General features: G+C 54.3%; 1 protein-coding gene and 1 long non-coding RNA gene across 5 annotated transcripts in view; one reads left to right on the top strand and one right to left on the bottom strand.

Moving 5' to 3' along the window:
- The window catches only part of LOC309842620, a 43,532-nt gene extending 42,692 nt beyond the window's left edge, over nucleotides 1-840 (top strand). The window contains exon 2 of the long non-coding RNA XR_014299705.1: nucleotides 638-840. This is a non-coding gene — a long non-coding RNA (uncharacterized lncRNA). The remainder of the gene's footprint in view (nucleotides 1-637) is intronic.
- Nucleotides 841-1,054: 214 nt separating this feature from the next.
- Nucleotides 1,055-15,303, bottom strand: MFSD2A (MFSD2 lysolipid transporter A, lysophospholipid). Of its 4 annotated transcripts, none has more exons than XM_082687048.1 (14): nucleotides 15,250-15,303; nucleotides 12,761-12,889; nucleotides 10,910-11,034; nucleotides 5,747-5,870; nucleotides 5,531-5,609; nucleotides 5,020-5,177; nucleotides 4,492-4,582; nucleotides 4,252-4,373; nucleotides 3,961-4,044; nucleotides 3,398-3,481; nucleotides 3,187-3,299; nucleotides 2,613-2,756; nucleotides 2,345-2,521; nucleotides 1,055-1,520 (listed from the first exon to the last, which is right to left on the bottom strand). In XM_082687048.1, the coding sequence occupies exons 1-14, from the start codon at nucleotides 15,286-15,288 to the stop codon at nucleotides 1,457-1,459; spliced, it is 1,533 nt and encodes a 510-aa protein (XP_082543174.1). In that variant the 5' UTR covers nucleotides 15,289-15,303; the 3' UTR covers nucleotides 1,055-1,456. The 4 variants fall into 4 exon arrangements, with proteins under 4 accessions (XP_082543174.1, XP_082543175.1, XP_082543173.1 ...); XM_082687049.1 differs by lacking the exon at nucleotides 15,250-15,303 and adding an exon at nucleotides 14,342-14,592 and having other exon boundaries at nucleotides 12,761-12,892; XM_082687047.1 differs by lacking the exon at nucleotides 15,250-15,303 and adding an exon at nucleotides 14,342-14,592.
- Nucleotides 15,304-16,320: the final 1,017 nt, after the last annotated feature.

Raw genomic sequence — 16,320 nt, 5'->3', positions numbered from 1 at the left:
TCATTTATGCATCCATAAAATAGAGAAGTTGGACGCATAGCCCCTGATCTTGCCAGCTTTGCTTTCCCAAAATTTGGAGCTTGGCCTAAGTGTGTGAGACCGGTGATGTGCTGGGGCACGTCCCTACCAGCTTGTGAGAGCCAACTGTTCAATTTTCAGGAATTTGGCCTTAGTACAACCATTGGTAACTTGACATTGGCTATAGTAGAAGCAATTATGCCATGCCAACGGACAAGTGCTATAAATGAAGACTTCCCCTGCAACCTTCTCCCCACCCACGATGGTTTTTCACCAGCACACCAGTGCTGAGACCCCTCCTTAGCCCACACACAAGACCACCCAGCCAGATATGCTCTCACCTTCCAACACCGTCGTTAATAACTATGGGGAAAGAATCGCAGGTCTCTAGGACCTCACACAGCCTCAATCACATAGTGTGTGTGCCAGCAGCACGCGTTTAAGCATGCCGAGGGCAGGAGGCACAGCATGCAGGCCTGGGCAGACCAGTCGGCTGTCTGCCAGTCAGTGGGTCACTCAGATGCAGGGGAGCGAAGGGTGGACATTCACAGACTTGGGATGGGATTCCAGCTAGGCAATTCTTGGCCATGTGACCTGAACCAGGTCCCTCTCTATACAGGAGCTCAGTCTACTCGTCTTCAAAGTGGAACAGACCTGGGGCGCCTAGGTGACTCGGCTGGATAAGCGCCCGACTCTTGATCTCAGCTCAGGTCTTAATCTCAGGGTGGTGAGTTCAAGCCCCATGCTGGGCATGGACCCTACTTCAAAAATACTAATAAAGAAAAAATAAATAAATAAAGGGGAATAGTCTCAATGTAGCAAGACTGTTTTAAGGATTAAATTTGAGAACCAGCACAATGAAGGTAAAGCCTCTACACCATGCCTGGTATAGACAGGTGTTTAGTGAACGTTAGCCGATGCTATTATCACACCTCCAGACACAGTCTTGCTCCCCAGGGCACCTGCAGCTTCATTTCCCTGTCTTAGCACAGAAGGGCTCAGTGAGTGGCTGAGGGCAAAGACAGAAACAAGCACCTCTGGTTTCCAGCTTTTATCAAAATTAATAACATTAATAGCACACAAACACATACATACACACGTTGCTATATACACGGTCATTAAGTTATTAATTAGTCTCTGTATAAAACGTTTCTACATTAGTGTTTCGGGCTAGGCCTCATCAGTCCATGGCATATTCACAGTAGCAGCCCTGGGGCTTGGCCCCGTGGGCAGGCAGATGAGAGGCAGGAGGCTGTCTGAACAGCGCCCCCCACCGTAGGCACAGGAGGTATCCTGGGCCACTTACTCTTCCAGTCTTTGGCTCCCTTTCTGGCACCTGGAGATCAGCTAGTCAGCGAACAGGCCGGCAGGCCCTGATTCCTCCTGTGGTCTGGGCCCCAGTCCCCGTGGATGGTGGCTTCAGGCAACACAGCAAGCCCTAGAGGATGCTGGCCAGCTCTGTAGAGTCTGTGTCTGAGCAGCCAGAGCTGCTGGCCTCTTCCCTGCAAGAGCCAGAGGAGATGGGTTGGAGGAAGCATCCTTCCCCTTCCCCAGCTGCCTTGTTCCTCACCAGACATCGGCCCTACAGCCAGCTGTCAGATGAGTCTAAACGACAGGTTGTAGACAGTTGGCTCACTCCCTCTCTTCATCCAGAAACTGCCAGTTGGTCTGTTTGCAGTTCTTGCTGCCCACAGCACACCACAAGCCCCGGGACTACGTCTTGGCCTGGGCTTGCTGATGGACCACCATGAATTCACTTCCCCATGCCTTCTGGTCTCCAGAAAGGCAGCCTCAGACCATTCCTGAGGTCCTGCCAGCCCAGAGAGCCGTGAAGAAGGCAGACTCTGGAGTGAGAATGCCAGGGCTCAAACTCCAGTTCTACTCCTTCTCAGCTGGGTGGGTTACTCTTCCTGGTTAAGGCTGGGTTTCTTTATCAGCTGGGTGGGAATCTCGGGACTCTCCTGACGCCTAGGGTTCTCGAAGGACTGCAGGAGATCATGAAGGCACATTCCCTAGTAAACTCGGTGAGGGCGGGGATTCTGTCTGTTTCATCCACTAGAGCAGTACCTGGCCCCTAGTAGGTTTCCAGTAAGTAGCTGCTGAATGAAGAAATGCAAAACCAGCCGGCCTACAGCCTGGCAAGCAGCTAAGTATCGAGAGATGTCAGCTGCCATTCTCCTCAATCAGTTGCGGGAAGGGGCAACAGAGGAGGAGCCTTCAAGGGAAGACGTCCATGTGCAGGAGGTAAGTCAGGACTTGACCACAAGAGGCAGGGTCTGAGGGCCTAGATCGGACTTTCCCCCACTCCTTTCCTCCCCGCTCTCACCTCAGAGCCTGCAGGGCCTTCTTGTTCTGCCGCCGCTTCTCCTCATCGATGGGGTACAGCGTGAAGAGCAGCAGGCCTAGCAGGATGAGGGCTATGGGAGCTATGGTCACCAGCATCTTCAGGGTGAATTTGACACGTGCCGGCTGGGAGCAGCCACGGCTCTGGTACCCGGCAAAGCTGTGGGACCCAGTGGTCAAGGGAGTGGTGAGCCCGGGGCCCCTGGGGCTCCGCCCTGCCCAGCCCTGCTCCCGGACCCCACCGCACTCACTCAAGACTGAGGGTGGAGATGCCTAGGGAGACTCCGGAGGCGAACTTGGTGAAGAAGACGTAAAAGGAGAAGAAGATGGGCTCGGTTCCATGAAACTGGGGCTGCTTCAGATGGAAGTCGTCGATGACATCAGGCAGCATGGACCTGCAGTGTGGTGGTGGCCGTGAGGCCATGAAGACCCACCCGCCCAGTGCATCAGGGCCCCCACTAGCCCCTGTGGCACCTCTGTGTCAGTAAGAAGAGGTGGCCCTCTGGGACTTTTGTAGCCCTGAGGCACACAGCTCTGTGAAGACATGGCAACTTCATGGTAATAAGAAGGCCCCCTTCTCTGAGACGGAGCCCCCCTCAGGTATGCAGCTTAGCGAATAGGGCAAGACCAGATTTAAGCCGCCCATCTCTCACCTCGATTGGGTCTTCTTACAAAGTTCACAACCAATACAACTGTACAGGAAGACCTGTCCCACCCCCAACCTAGACCCACAACCAGGAGAACCCCCGCAGAATTCCCAAGGAGCTTAAGAGGTAGGAGGAAAGGGGCTGGGGAACATAGCCAGGTGGGCCTCCATACACTTACCAGGGTAATAAGAAGGCCGCAGCTACACTGATGCCAGCTGCCACAGCTACCACGTAGGTGACAATCAGGTTGCTCTCCATGAAGGCCACCAAGATGAGAAATGGCACTGCTGACTAGAGGAAGGGGTGGGTTCAGGAAGATGAGTCAGCCTGGAGACTCCCACCAGCAACCCCCAACTATGCCCAGGCCCTACCCTTTCAGCCCCACTCACTGAGATCCCAATGTTGACAGCCGTCTTCTTGCCAAATCGGGTTAGGAACCACTGCCAGATGGGAATGGTGAATGTGGCCGAGAGCTGGGGATACATGGTGGAGGGGCTTAGTCATGAACTCCTTAGTCATGAACTCCTGCTGCCCTTCCTGAACCTCGAAGATATTCCTAGCCTTGCCGAAAGATATTCCTAACCTTGCCTGTGGGCAGCTAGATGACACCATCTGGGCCCTGAGGAAGTGGACAGTCACCTTGGATGGCTCCCCAGGGGAGCTGAGTGCTAGTCCCAGTCTAATCTCCTACCTTCTCTGAGCACGGCTAAGCACAAAGTCTCTAAGTTCCTGGTCTCCACGCCTTGGTTTTTGCTATGTTCCCTACTGGATTATCTTGCCCCAAATCTTGTACAGTCTTGCCTAAGCAATTGTAGGTCAGATCTGACCAGTGATTCGGAGATTCCTCCCTTATCCCTCCTAACCTTAGCCAGTCTAGGAAACAACCTCTGACTATCCAAAGAATCATCTCAAAGCACAGGCTGTCTACCCACCCTCAGGGCCCCACACACACCATGATGGCCAGGAGCAGATTCTGGAATTCGTTTCGGAAGCCCAGGGTGTAGGTGCAAAACAAGGCGAAGTTCCCCTCCACCAGCTGGGGGATGGGCAGGGTAGAGGGAAGGATATGCAAGGAAAGAAGTGATGTCAGGGCCCAGGCTTCCCCATGTTTCTGGAACCTCTGCTTACCCCGCCCCCATCCCTCTGTCCCTCCAGCTTCATCACAGCCCCAGTCCTTGTTTTACCCCACCCCTCTTGCACCCGTCCTACCCTCAAGGCTGAGCATGTCAGGCCCCCCACTCACCATAAAAGCCAGGGAGGTGAAGAGGAAGCCGGCAATAAGCTTGACGTAGGGGCCATAGCCCATGACCAGCCGGAGGCCCCGAAAAAAGGATATTGGCTCAGCCTGCTGAGTCTCATAGGGTTCTGGGGGCCAGAGGAGACAGTGAGGAAGGAGCAGAGGCCCATCCCAAGCCTGTGGCCCAGGCAGAGGAACAAAGCCAGGCAGTGCTGGGGCCTATACCGCTCCCCAGTGACCCCTCACCTCTCTGCTCCCTCACGCCCAGGGTCAGGATGACAGCACAGATGACATAGATGGAAGCAATGACCCCTGCCGCTAACAGGTACGCATTTTGCTACAAGGGAGATAAAGGCGACAGAAAATCAGTTCGATCTTATCCCAACTCTTGGCAGCTCTACTCCATGGAATAGGCCCTTCCCTGGGGCCTCACTGTCTCTACCTGTGAAATGGGAGAATCATTCTGGGCCAGCTGCCTCTTCCCACAGCTAAGCAAAGTCCAAAGAAATGGAATGTTAAGAAGCCAGGCTGTGGAGTGTGACAGCCCACCATTCATCTCCCCAAATCTAGTTTCTGTAAATCACTAGTTCTGTGACCCAGGCCATATTATTTAGCCTCTGTATGTGTTAGTTTCCTTATCAGAAAAGCGGGCCTGTTAACAATGTGTATAGATCAAACGCCCCACACTTAATAAACGTGGATGGCATTGAGGAGGCCTGCAGAGCGCCCCGCTGTGCCTCATCTCCCACATCTCTGCACCGCCAAGGGCCTCACCGTTTCTCTCAGGGAGGTGGTGCTCTGTGTCCGATTGGCACCTTCCGTGGCCAGTGCGGAGTCAGCGGGGTCCTGGAGGCAAGGCGTATCCGCTTGTCCCACAATTTGCCCCTGGATCGCCGTGCCCAGCACTGTGCCCATTACCTCCACAGTCATCCCTGAATGGTAAAAAGGTCCTTTGGAGGGGCCTCGTGACTTGTCGGCCTCCAGGGAGGAAGGTCGGCTGGATAGAGGCCCATTTCTAGCCCCAGGTGGTGGCAGCCGCTCCAGGAGGGTAGATATACAATGGTGGGACAGATGGCACCTTGGCCTACACTTAAGATCTTGCTCTGTATGACCTCTGTCTAGTCCCTGAACCTCTCTGTTCTCACCAGAGCAATGAAGGGATCAAGTTATTTTTGAGACAGCTTTACACCCAGTCCCAGCAAGGGAAGAAATGTGGCATGAGGGTCAGGGAATAATCACCCCATGGTGCCTGGTGGGTGGGTCAGTGGGCCGGAGAGACACTTACGATATGCAGTGGCAGAATCCCGCTCACTCTGCTCTGTGCTGATGAACATCGTGAGAGCTGAGTAGGGAACGTGGAAACACTGGCATGGAAGAGAGGCCCTCGGCCAGTCAGATGATGGACAAGCAGATGTGGCTTCTGGCACCAACCCTACAGGCCCTGGGGACGGCCCTCATTCCTCCCCACCACCAGACACCCAGGGGAGGCACCCACACTCACCGTGACCAGTGTTTCAAACAGGCAATAGAAAAGCAGGTACCACAGGGCCTGGCCCTGTGGGAAGTCAGGCACGAACCAGATGAGGAAGTAAGCAATGATGGCCAGGGGTGTGGAGAAGATGATCCTGGGAGAAGGGGGGAGGGGGTCTGAGTAGGGGCTGGATGCCAAAACCCCAGGATCTGGGGTCAGCCCAGATTGCTCTGTAGACCCACAGGGTGCCTGCCGGGAAGGAAATTCCTCCCCCTGAATCCACCCACCCCAGGGTCTCTGGGAAGAGGCTGATGGCCAAGCCCGGAAGTGCAGACTGCCACAGGGCCCCTGGACTGAAATCTTGAGCACGGAGCATGAGGTCAGACACTGTGCCTTGCCTAGTCTCCCCAGTGGAGAGGGCTCGAGGCAGGGGCTGGGAAAACCATGAATGGCAGTGAAACCTTGGGTGGTAGGGCAGGAAGGCAGGAAGAAGGAGCAACCCCAACACTGGTGTTCTTACATGTGCACACACACCCCGCGTGAGTTCACATATATACACACCATGGGCACACACATGGCTGGGGGAGGACAACTCCAGGTCTAAGACCAGGCTTAGTGAAATCACTCTAAGGGAGGGTAAATGTCTGCCTTCGCAATGGTGCCTCCCACAACATTACAAAAGTGGTTAGACCCCAGGATGGACTGACTTCATGTCATCAGTATAAAAGGCAACAAAGGAGTGCCTGGGTGGCTCAGTGGGTTAAAGCCTCTGCCTTCAGTTCCGGTCATGATCTCAGGGTCCTGGGATTGAGCCCTACATCGGGCTCTCTGCTTGGCAGGGAGCCTGCTTCCCTTCCCCCGCTCTCTCTGCCTGCCTCTCTGCCTACTTGTGATCTCTGTCTGTCAAATAAATAAAATCTCTAAAAAAATAAATAAAAAGGCAACAGAGAGCAATGGCTAAGAGAAAGACCTTTGGAGCCATTCTTCAGGAATGCAATTCTGCCTCTACCAATAACTATACATAGTTTGGTCTTGAGCAAGTCATTCAACCTCTCTAAGGTTCATTTTCTTATCTGTATAAAGAGCATAGTAATAGCACCTAATTACACTCAACCCTTACTCAAGAGATATTCAAGTGCTGACTCTGGGCTAAGCACTATTCTTATGACTTAGGATGGATCAGTGAGCGAAACAGACAAAAGTTACTGCCCCAATGGAACTTGTATTCTAGTTGACAAATGAAAAATAAATATAATTTAAAAGTTAAACATATATTATTCAGCTTTCAAAAGGAATGGAAGTCTGACACATGTTATAACAGAGATGAACCTTGAAGACATTACACTAAGTGAAATAAGCCAGTCACAAAAGGACAAGTATTGCCTGATCCCACCTACTAGAGACCTAGAGATGTCAAATTCAGACACAGAAAGTAAAACGGTGGTTGTGAGTCACTGTGGGGAGGGAGGTATGGGGAGTTATTTTTTCTGGGTACAGAGTTTCAGTTTGGGAAGATGAAAAAGGTCTGGAGAAGGATGGTGGTGATGGTTGCACAATAAGAATATATTTAATGGGGGACGCCTGGGTGGCTCAGTTGGTTAAGCAGCTGCCTTCAGCTCAGGTCATGATCCCAGCGTCCTGGGATCGAGTCCTGCATCGGGCTCCTTGCTCGGCGGAGAGCCTGCTTCTCCTTCTGCCTCTGCCTGCCATTCAGTCTGCCTGTGCTTGGCCTCTCTCCCTCTCTCTCTGATTTAAAAAAAAAAAATATATATATATATATATATATATATATATATATATATATATATATATATATATATATATTTAATGGGGGAGCCTGGGTGGCTCAGTGGGTTGGGACTCCGTCTTCAGCCCGCGTCATGATCTCAGGGTCCTGGGATCGAGTCCCACATCGCGCTCTCTGCTCAGCGGGGAGCCTATTTCCCCCTCTCTCTCTGCCTGCCTCTCTGCCTACTTGTGATCTCTCTCTCTCTCTGTCAAATAAGTAAATAAAATCTTAAAAAAAAAAAAAGGAATATATTTCATGGCACTAAATTGTACAGTTAAAAATGCTTAAAATGGTGGGGTGCCTGGGTGGCTCAGTCGGTTAAGTGACCAACTCTTTTTTTTTTTTTTAAAGATTTTATTTATTTATTTGACACAGAAAGAGAGATCACAAGCGGCAGAGAGGCAGAGAGACTGGCGGAAGAAGGCTCCCTGCCGAGCAGAGAGCCCAGTGTGGGGCCTGATCCCAGGACCCTGAGATCATGACCCGAGCAGAAGGCAGAGGCCCAACCCACTGAGCCACCCAGGTGCCCCAGTGACCAACTCTTGATTTAGGTTCAGGTCAGGATCTCAGGGTCCTGGGATCGAGCCCCGAGGCAGGCTCCATGTTCAGCGGGAAGTGTGCTTCAGGATCCTCCCTCTCTCTCTCTGGCCCTCTCCCTGCTCTCTCTTTCTCTCTCTCAAATAAATACATCTTTTTAAAGATGGTGGGGGAGTTTTGTGCCTGGGTGGCTTAGTTGGTTAAGCATCTGCCTTTGGCTCAGGTCATGATCCTGGGGTCCTGGGATGGAACCCTATATCAGGCTCCCTGCTCAGTGGGGAGCCTGCTTCTCCCTCTCCCTCTGCCCCTCCCCCCTCCGACTTGTGCTCTCTCTTGCTCGCTCACTCTATCTCAAATAAATTAAATCTTTTAAAAAATAAAAACAAACAAATAAATAAATAAATAGTTAAAATGACAAAATGTATGTTATATATATTTTACCACAGTTTTTAAAAATTCTATAACATTAGAAGGTGATTAAGGGCTACAGAGAAAAGAAAGCTGGCTAAAGGGGCCCAGGAGCTTGGGGTTACAACGGACAGCACAGTAGACAGGGGAGCCCTCATTGAGAAGCTGACGTCTGTGCCAAGACTTGCCTGAGAGGAAGCAGTTGGCCTTGCAGTTGCCTGAGGCCAAAGTGTGCTGGGCCGAGCAGTCAGGTGCTTGGGCAGGTCTGAGGAGTAGCAAGGAGGCCGCTGAGATTGGAGTGGAGTGAGTAGAGGGGACGGGCTTAGGAGACAGGGTTGGAGGACATGGAGTATCAGGTCATGTAAGGCCTTACAGGCCACTGGAAGGACTCTGATTCTATTTCACAGAAAGGGAGGAGTTTTGAGACTTCAGTAAGTTGATATTACAATGTAGAACAGTGCTTGGGACACAGTAAGTGCTTGCTGTGACTTTCACACCAGGAGAGCTCAGCAGGAGAGTATGGTGGTCTGCAGCCTGGGAATCAGGCCACAGGCCCAGCCCTGCTACACCCCCGCCTGCCCACCTGACCCTGGCCTCTCACCAGGTAGCCTCTGGAACTCCAGGGAAAGTGTCTGTCAAAGTCCTCCAGATCTGAAGGGTGGATTTGAGTGCTGGCTGAGGGCAGGGGCTGCTCTTGAGGGCTGGAAGGATGGTTGGATGGTTGGCCACGGGGCTCATAGACCCTAAAGGCCCAGGCTCTTTTCGCACTACAAGAAGGGGCCTAGGACCTTACTGGGGTAGGGACAGGAAGGAGGTCCCATACCCTCATGGCAGGCCTTCAGTCCACGAGGGATCCAGTGTGCCCTCAGACACAGGGGTGGAGGTACCATTCAAGAGGTATCACTGGGATTATCACTGGAATTACCACTCAGGCAGGTGAGGACATGTACAGAGACATGGTGTTAAGTGAAAAGGGAGCCTGAAGGGCCCTCAGCAACTTCAGCAAGCTGGCTGCCACACCTGCCCAGCGTGAGGCCCTCAGATCCTACTTCCCACGGGGAGGGCCTCCTCTGCTCTCCCTCTCGGTCCTCCTCCCTCCAGACCAAATCCACGTGTCTCCTCAGAGAACAAGGGCTCCTTCCTGCCGCCTTCGCTGAGAAACCAAGTGTGACTGGAAGTAACCCGGAGGCTGCCGCCACCGCAAGGGGCTGTCCAGGGTAGCTGCCTGCCATTGGCTGTGCCTCATGAGGAGATGTGGCAGCAAAGCCCCACCTCCCACCGGCTGCCAGGGACTCAGATCCCTGGCAGCCTCAGATCCGGGGCCCAGCCTTGTGGCTGACTCCTACCTGGACAGCCTGTCCAGGTAAGGCAGGCTCTCCTGCCTTCCTGCTGCCGTCCTCCCTCCCCCCTCCCCCACCCCAGCCATAAAGCCTGGATCAAAGGCCCCAATTTGGGCCTTAGCCAGAGGCTGGCGGGGGGATTGTGGTGTGAGGGGGGCCTCGTGGGAAAGGAAGTTGTGGGGGTGAGGTGGGGGCTGTGGGAAGAGCTTTGAAGGCCGGAGACCAGGTATGGGCACCCCTGGGGCAGGAAGGCGCCCACTTGAGCTTGGATGGGCTGGAGATGAAAGGGGTATATCCACCCCCCTCCCTCCACGGAGCAGGATGTCCTGGAGGGAACCAGAGCTCCAGCCTGTCAGCCTGTCCCATGTGTCTCCCTTTGCTGTCTGATCTATAGTACTACCTCCCCCAACCTTGCCCTATAGCCTGAGGCTGAGTAGTATAGGCTCTGTATCAAGGGAAAAGGTACTTTACATCACCCAAGGGGGCAGAGGTTATGGGTCTGCTATTCAATTCTGGGTATTACCCTCCACCCTTGCCCCACCAGGAGCTACTCTGAAGAGGTGCCAAATTATAGATTACTTAATAAGGGCCAAGACTGTTCTTGTTCTATATATTTCACATATAAAAAAGGTGTGACCGTCCCCATAAACCCAGGAGGCACACATAATTATCATCTCCATTTTGCAGATGAAGAAACTTGAGACTCAGAGATGTTAAGTGACTTGCCCGAGGTTGCACAGCTTGGGGGGTGTTGAAACTGAGGCAGGCTGGTTTCAGAGTGTAACCTCTCAACCGCTGTGCAGCACTGTCTCTGCCACTGTGGGAAATGACTTCCCTTCACTTGAAGGGAATGGACCGCAAGGGAGCAACGGGGCCTGGAGAAGGGGGGAAGCTCCTCAGTGTAGCAATTTGGCCAGCCTGGGAATGAATTGGCAGGGCATCGCAGTGCCCATGCCTGGGGCGGCTGAGGCCTCAGCCAGGGTTTCAACACTTGGGTTTTTTTCGTCATTTCTTCTCCTCACCCCACAGTCGGTGACAAGCCAGATGGAAAGATCAAGAGTTAGTAGACATGCCGGATGCCCTGCCTTCTGCCAGCTTGGAGAGGTCTCCTCTACTCACCAGGGCATGAGGCGGCCCAGGCGGGTCCAGGAAGATTTGCTAATGCAGAAGCCCACCAAGGGGTCTGTGAAGGCATCCCAAGCTCGGCCCACAAACAGGATGATGGAGGCAGAGAAAGGGTCCACCTGGAATAGGGAACACATGGAAGATGACCCCTTAATCCTTCTCCTCACCTCAACTCTCAATGGTAGGCAAAAGCAAGGGCTCCCTCCCCGTCCCAGCCAGGTCCTGGGGACTGTGCGCTGCTCTCACCCAGGCCTTAAGCATCTTTGCTTGCCTGTTAACGGTGATAGTAACAGTTCTCTGATAGCGGTCAGTAGCACCACGTGCCTTAGAAATTTTTCCAGATCTGCTCTCTTACGTCCTCCCTTCCACTGCCCTTGAAAACACTCCCACCCATTAGAATGAACCCAGAATCCTTTCCTTGCTTCGCTCTCACAGCCCTGAGCTCCACACCACCTGATAGCAGAATGAGCATTTGCTGGGTGACCATAGTGGGCCTCAATTTCCCCATCTGTATAATGGGAGTTATGATCCCTATTTTACAGAACCAGAGTCAAAATCCCTGTCTTGCAGGTCAAGCTCTATTTTGGATGTGGAAAAAGAAATCTTTAGATGCTTTTAGAAAGTGGCCTGTCACTATCCAGTTAAACTACTCCCCTCTCCACAAATCTCTTAGCCTGAAAGAGACAGCTTATCTGGAAGGGAAGACTCTTCCTTATACCCATCAAGACTCTACTTTTGCTTTTGTTCCAGGGAGTGGGGAAGCTGGTGGCCTCTCCCACACTGTAGCTTCCCCAATCCGACTTTCCCTACCCTCCCACTCCTGACAACAGTTCTACACTTGGCGTACAGGTTTCTCATATTTGCACCCCACTTAGGACCCAGCCCATGGGATTTGCTCCAAAACTAGCTGCTTGAATGAAGTTATTTGTCCTTCCTGGGGCTCAATGTTCCCCACCTAGAAATGGATACAACTAAGATGCTTTGCTTGCAGAGCCAGATGCTACATAGAAAAGACAGCCAGGGATGCCTGGATGGCTCAGTTGTTAAGTGTCTACCTTCAGCTCCGGTCATGATCCCTGGGTCCTGGGGTCAAGCCCTGCATCGGGGCCCCTGCTCGATGGAAAGCCACTTCTCCTTCTCCCATTACCCCTGCTTGTGTTCACTCTCTCGCTGTCTCTCTGTCAGTTAAATGAATAAGATCTTTAAAAAAGAAAAGACAGCCAGTGCGGTGTGTGAGCCCCAAAATCCATGGCTGTTGAGTTTCCCATTCTTCCACCCAGGCAAAGTGATTTCTCAGGATGCCAGCCTCCTGGCCAAAGCTTCTCAAAACAAAGCGGAGCCCTGCTTCTCCCTAAGTACCTCTCCCAGTGAAAGACCCCACACACCAGGCACCTTCCCTGAGCCTAGCACTTGGGGGCCCCTCTGCCCACTGACATGCCTCTGCTTCTTAGGTGAAGGTGAGATATGCCTTATCTATAAGCCTGGCAACATCTAGCAACCCCTGAGCGGGGCCAGCTGACTGTTGTCCAGATGGGGACACGGTGTGCCAATCTCTTCTTAGAACAGCGTCACTAGCAGGCTCCATTCGCCCTCACACCCTCGCCTACCCCTCCAGGCTCTATTGCTCTTGCCAGGCAAGAAGTTGCCTGACCTTGCCAGCTGAGACTCCAGGAGCGGATAGATTCCCCCGGCTGGATACTTTCCAAAGCCTTCTTATTTCTTATCCGCTGCTGACTCTGAGAGGCAGCAAAGTAAGGATTGCAGTCCCATTTCACAGATGGAACAGTCCCTAATCCTTCCTACCTCAGGATGCTGGAGGAGCCCTGGCAGGCTCATTCCACTTACCTGAGCCACATCCAACAGGTAGATCTGCAGGAAGAACCCCAGGGCACAGCCTGTCACCTGGTAGGGGGCCCCCCCAACTGCATAGCAAAGCTTGTTGCAAATGGACAACTGTTGTTTCTTCTTGGGTTCCTTCTGAGAAGAAGAGGAAAGGATGAAAAAGACTCAAGATTCTGGCCTCCATCCTAGAATGTTCCAGAGGCAGGACCATCCCTCCAGCCATCTCTGCCAGGAGGAACAAGTCTGCCTTGCCCAGTTCCCACCCAGGGAGAGCTCACTTCCCACAAGAAAAGAAAGGTATTCTCTATCTTAGGAACCCTGGAAAACGGGAATCCATACTGAGGAAGTTGCCCCTAAGCCACCCCACCCCCAGATTCTGAGTTATTTTAGCAGCCCGCAGTCCCAGGGGACTCCCACCAGGGTCTCAGCCATGCTCTTTTCAAGCTGGAAGGGAGCATGTTCCAGCAGTGGACCTGTCCCCACCCAGTACCAACCGCCACAACCTGAAAATCCTCTTGCTGCCAAGAGCCGCCTAAGCCCAGCCCCTGCTCCCGCCCTAGTTCAGAGGCCAGGACCCACCTGCCTACTGGGTTGAGGACTCTAGAGAGCCCGGAGCCCGGCTCAGCTGGCTGAGGGCACAGCTGTTCCTTCATCTGTCCCTGAGCCACCCTGGCCCCTGAACGCAGCCAGAGCTTCAGGCCAGCCCAGGAACTGTCCTGCCCTCCCTCTTGCTGTCCCCCATCTTCAGCTCCTAGGGAACCTTGGAGAGGAGAAGAAAGGACTCTGGGTGCTGGGGCCCTAACTGGGTGGGGCACCAGGAAGATTGAGAGAGATTGCCAGGGGGAAAGTAGAGATTACTCAGATGCAGTAGCAACCTAACTCCTCACCCTGGCTGCTTGCAGGGACCGGTTAATAAAGCTAACAGGAAAAGGCAGTCACTTCCCAGGCAGATATCTGTTGCCTGGGATCCACTCCCCCTCGAGCCTCCCGATTTCGTTTGGCTCTTCATGAGGTCCCAGAGAGCTGGCCACGGGGTCGAAGGTCAAGACGCGCAAAGCACCGCGCGCGCCAACACCCACACTCACACAAATGCCTGGGGGAGTAGCTACTGTTCTAATGAATGAACTTGAGCGGCCCTCACCGCAGAGCGGAGGCGCAAGCGTGGGTCTGTGGGAGTGAGGAGTAGGGGCCTGAGAGATGGGGAACTAACAGGGTTTTCCCAGACCTCTGGGGTCTGCCTGGCTTCCAGGGCGGCAAACCTAAGCCACTCGTCACAGAAGAACGGAAACCGGCTCAGTAGAGCCGGGCACCACGTGAAGCTTCTGGCAGGGCCGCTCCTCCTCGGAGATGCGGGGCGGCGGGCGGGAGGGGGTGAGAAAAGGGGGGCTCCGGGGCCTACAAACTTTCTTCTTCAGCCCCCATCCCCAGGACAACCCCCAGCCCTCCCCTGCAGCGGGACCCGCAGGTCCCAGGCTAGCCCAAGGCGTCCCGGAGCCAAGCCTCTCCCTCGACGTCCCCATCTAAGCTCGCCCCCAGCCCCCAGCCCTCCGCCCGGGTTGGCGGGGTTCGGGGGCGAGCCCTCACCTTCACCTGGGCCGGCCGTTCAGCGGCTGGGAGGATGCCGGTGGGTAGCAGCCCCGCCGCGGAGCCGCCCTCGGCGCCCTCTCCTTTGGCCATGACCCGCGGGCCACGCCGCCTGGGACCGGGACGCCGCGATGCTCCTCTGCTCCGCGGGCCTCGGCTCCCGCCCGGGATCCCGTCGTGACCGCCGCCGCCACCGCCGCCGCGCGCGCTTCTAAACCCGGCCGGCGGGCGAGGCTCACACTCCCCTGCACGCCCCCTCGCGCCTCTTAAAAGCTCGGCCCCTGCCCTCTGTGAGATCCAATCCCTGAGCCAGCGGCCCGCCGCAGCCAATCTCCGCGGCCGGCCGCCCGCGCTCCCGCCTGTCTCAGCCAGCCCAGCAGGCTCTGCCACACAGCCACGTTCTCAAAAGCCGGCATCCGGCTTGCGCGTGCTCTTCGGAACCCGGGGGGGAGAAGACCGGGACACCCACCTGACGCGCACGAGGAAACTGAGGCCTAAGGCTGGAAGGGAGCTGCCCGAGGTCCCCCAGAGTGAGTTCTCCCCGAGTCTTGCCTGCAGCCCACGACTTCTGACCCCCCGCGCCTAGGAACCGCTAGGAGCTGGGAAACCCACCGCCCCCTTTAAAACCAGGAGTCGGGTCGAGTGTCCCTCTCCTCCAAACCTGGATGGAGGATGTAGCGCCTGCCACTTTCAGTATCGATGCCCCTCTTAAATCCCCCAGGACTGATCATTCCCGCTTTCAAACACTGGATTCTTGAGGGCTCTGGGCGATGGAGTGGGGAGTGAGTGGGGTCGGGGGGAGGGGGAGATGAGGCCATGCAGCCGCTGCCCCTGCTGGCGGGGGGCTCCCGAGTTGTGGGGAGGAGACAGGACCACAGCCGCTAGGACACCATGATCATAACAGTGACCTTTATGGAGAGGTTCCTCCATGCCTGATGTGATCTCATTCAGTCCTCTGGGCAACGACGAGCTGGGGACTAACATCCCCATTTTATAGCTGAGGAAATGCAGAGAAGCCAACCAGCTGTTCCTTGGCAGAGCCAGGGCACCAGGTTTCCTCCCTTTCCAGAGCCTTCTCTCTTAGCAGCCTTGCTCTGTTCCCCTCAGCAAAAATTACCAGAAGGCTAATGGGGGTGTGTGTGTCTCCCCAACAAAAAGCCTTGGGAGATACAGAGCTGCGGTGGTACTCTGGGTTGAAACAATCAAGGAAAAGACGTGAGAAAGAGAGGACTGAGTAATCTGGTCCTTGAGAGAAGATGGACATTAGTCTGGAACAGAGGCCAGACAGACACAGATCCAGAAAACATGCTTTTCTACCACCTCGGGGTCCCTTACGTGCCCCCCGTCACCCCAGACTTCCCAGACACTCAAGAGGCCAGGTGGGGACCCATTTGCTCTAATTAGTGAGGAGGCTGCTGGGATTCTCAAGGGCCACTCACTTCTGCTCTTGTGATGGCTCAGCTTCCGGATCCTCCTTTTCTTACTTAAGATCTCTGATGGCAGGGAGGAGAGGTGAGGTCTGGCTACCCAGGATGGCCACAACAAGCTTCCTCATATGCCCTAGCAGCTTCCATCTTGACACACAGCTCTTGGTCACTGCTGAGCAGAAAGAGCCAAAGCGAGGCAGCTGAATACTGTGAAGATCGCCCAGACTGGCCCCCGTGGCTCCGCCACAAGCTGTCTGACCATCTTCTGTCTCTTCCCTTCTCTGGGTTTGAGTCGGCTGCGGTGAGCTCTGTGAGCCCTCCAGCCCTAAAGCCTTCACTCTTGTAGCATCACACCATATTACAAGTGATTTCAACCCCCCTCTACCCCCCGACCGTGAACTCCAGGAAGACAGGAACCACATCTCTTCCACTGCTGTCCCCTTGAACTAGCTGGGACCTGATTCATAGTAGGAACCTCATAAATATGTGTTCAGTGATGCATGCTCTGTCTTCCTCCAGTACAAGCACAAGAGGAACCCATTAGGAAAAGCC

Source organism: Mustela nivalis (genome assembly GCF_964662115.1).
Source record: "Mustela nivalis genome assembly, chromosome: 10".
NCBI lineage: Eukaryota > Metazoa > Chordata > Mammalia > Carnivora > Mustelidae > Mustela > Mustela nivalis.
The sequence above is the reverse complement of the archived record's forward strand: the minus strand, read 5'-3'. Positions and strand labels throughout refer to the sequence as shown.

What these genes read in the sequence shown, in the direction of transcription:
- MFSD2A (XM_082687049.1), bottom strand. Translation starts at nt 14,434, where the DNA reads ATGGCCAAAGGAGAGGGCGCCGAGGGCGGCTCCGCGGCGGGGCTGCTA. An exon ending in CTGGGCCGCCTCATGCCCTG is followed by an intron (nt 5,871 to 10,909) that starts GTGAGTAGAGGA and finishes CCCTTCTCCCAG; the next exon opens with GATCATCTTCTCCACACCCC. An exon ending in GGATTCTGCCACTGCATATC is followed by an intron (nt 5,178 to 5,530) that starts GTAAGTGTCTCT and finishes TTTACCATTCAG; the next exon opens with GGATGACTGTGGAGGTAATG.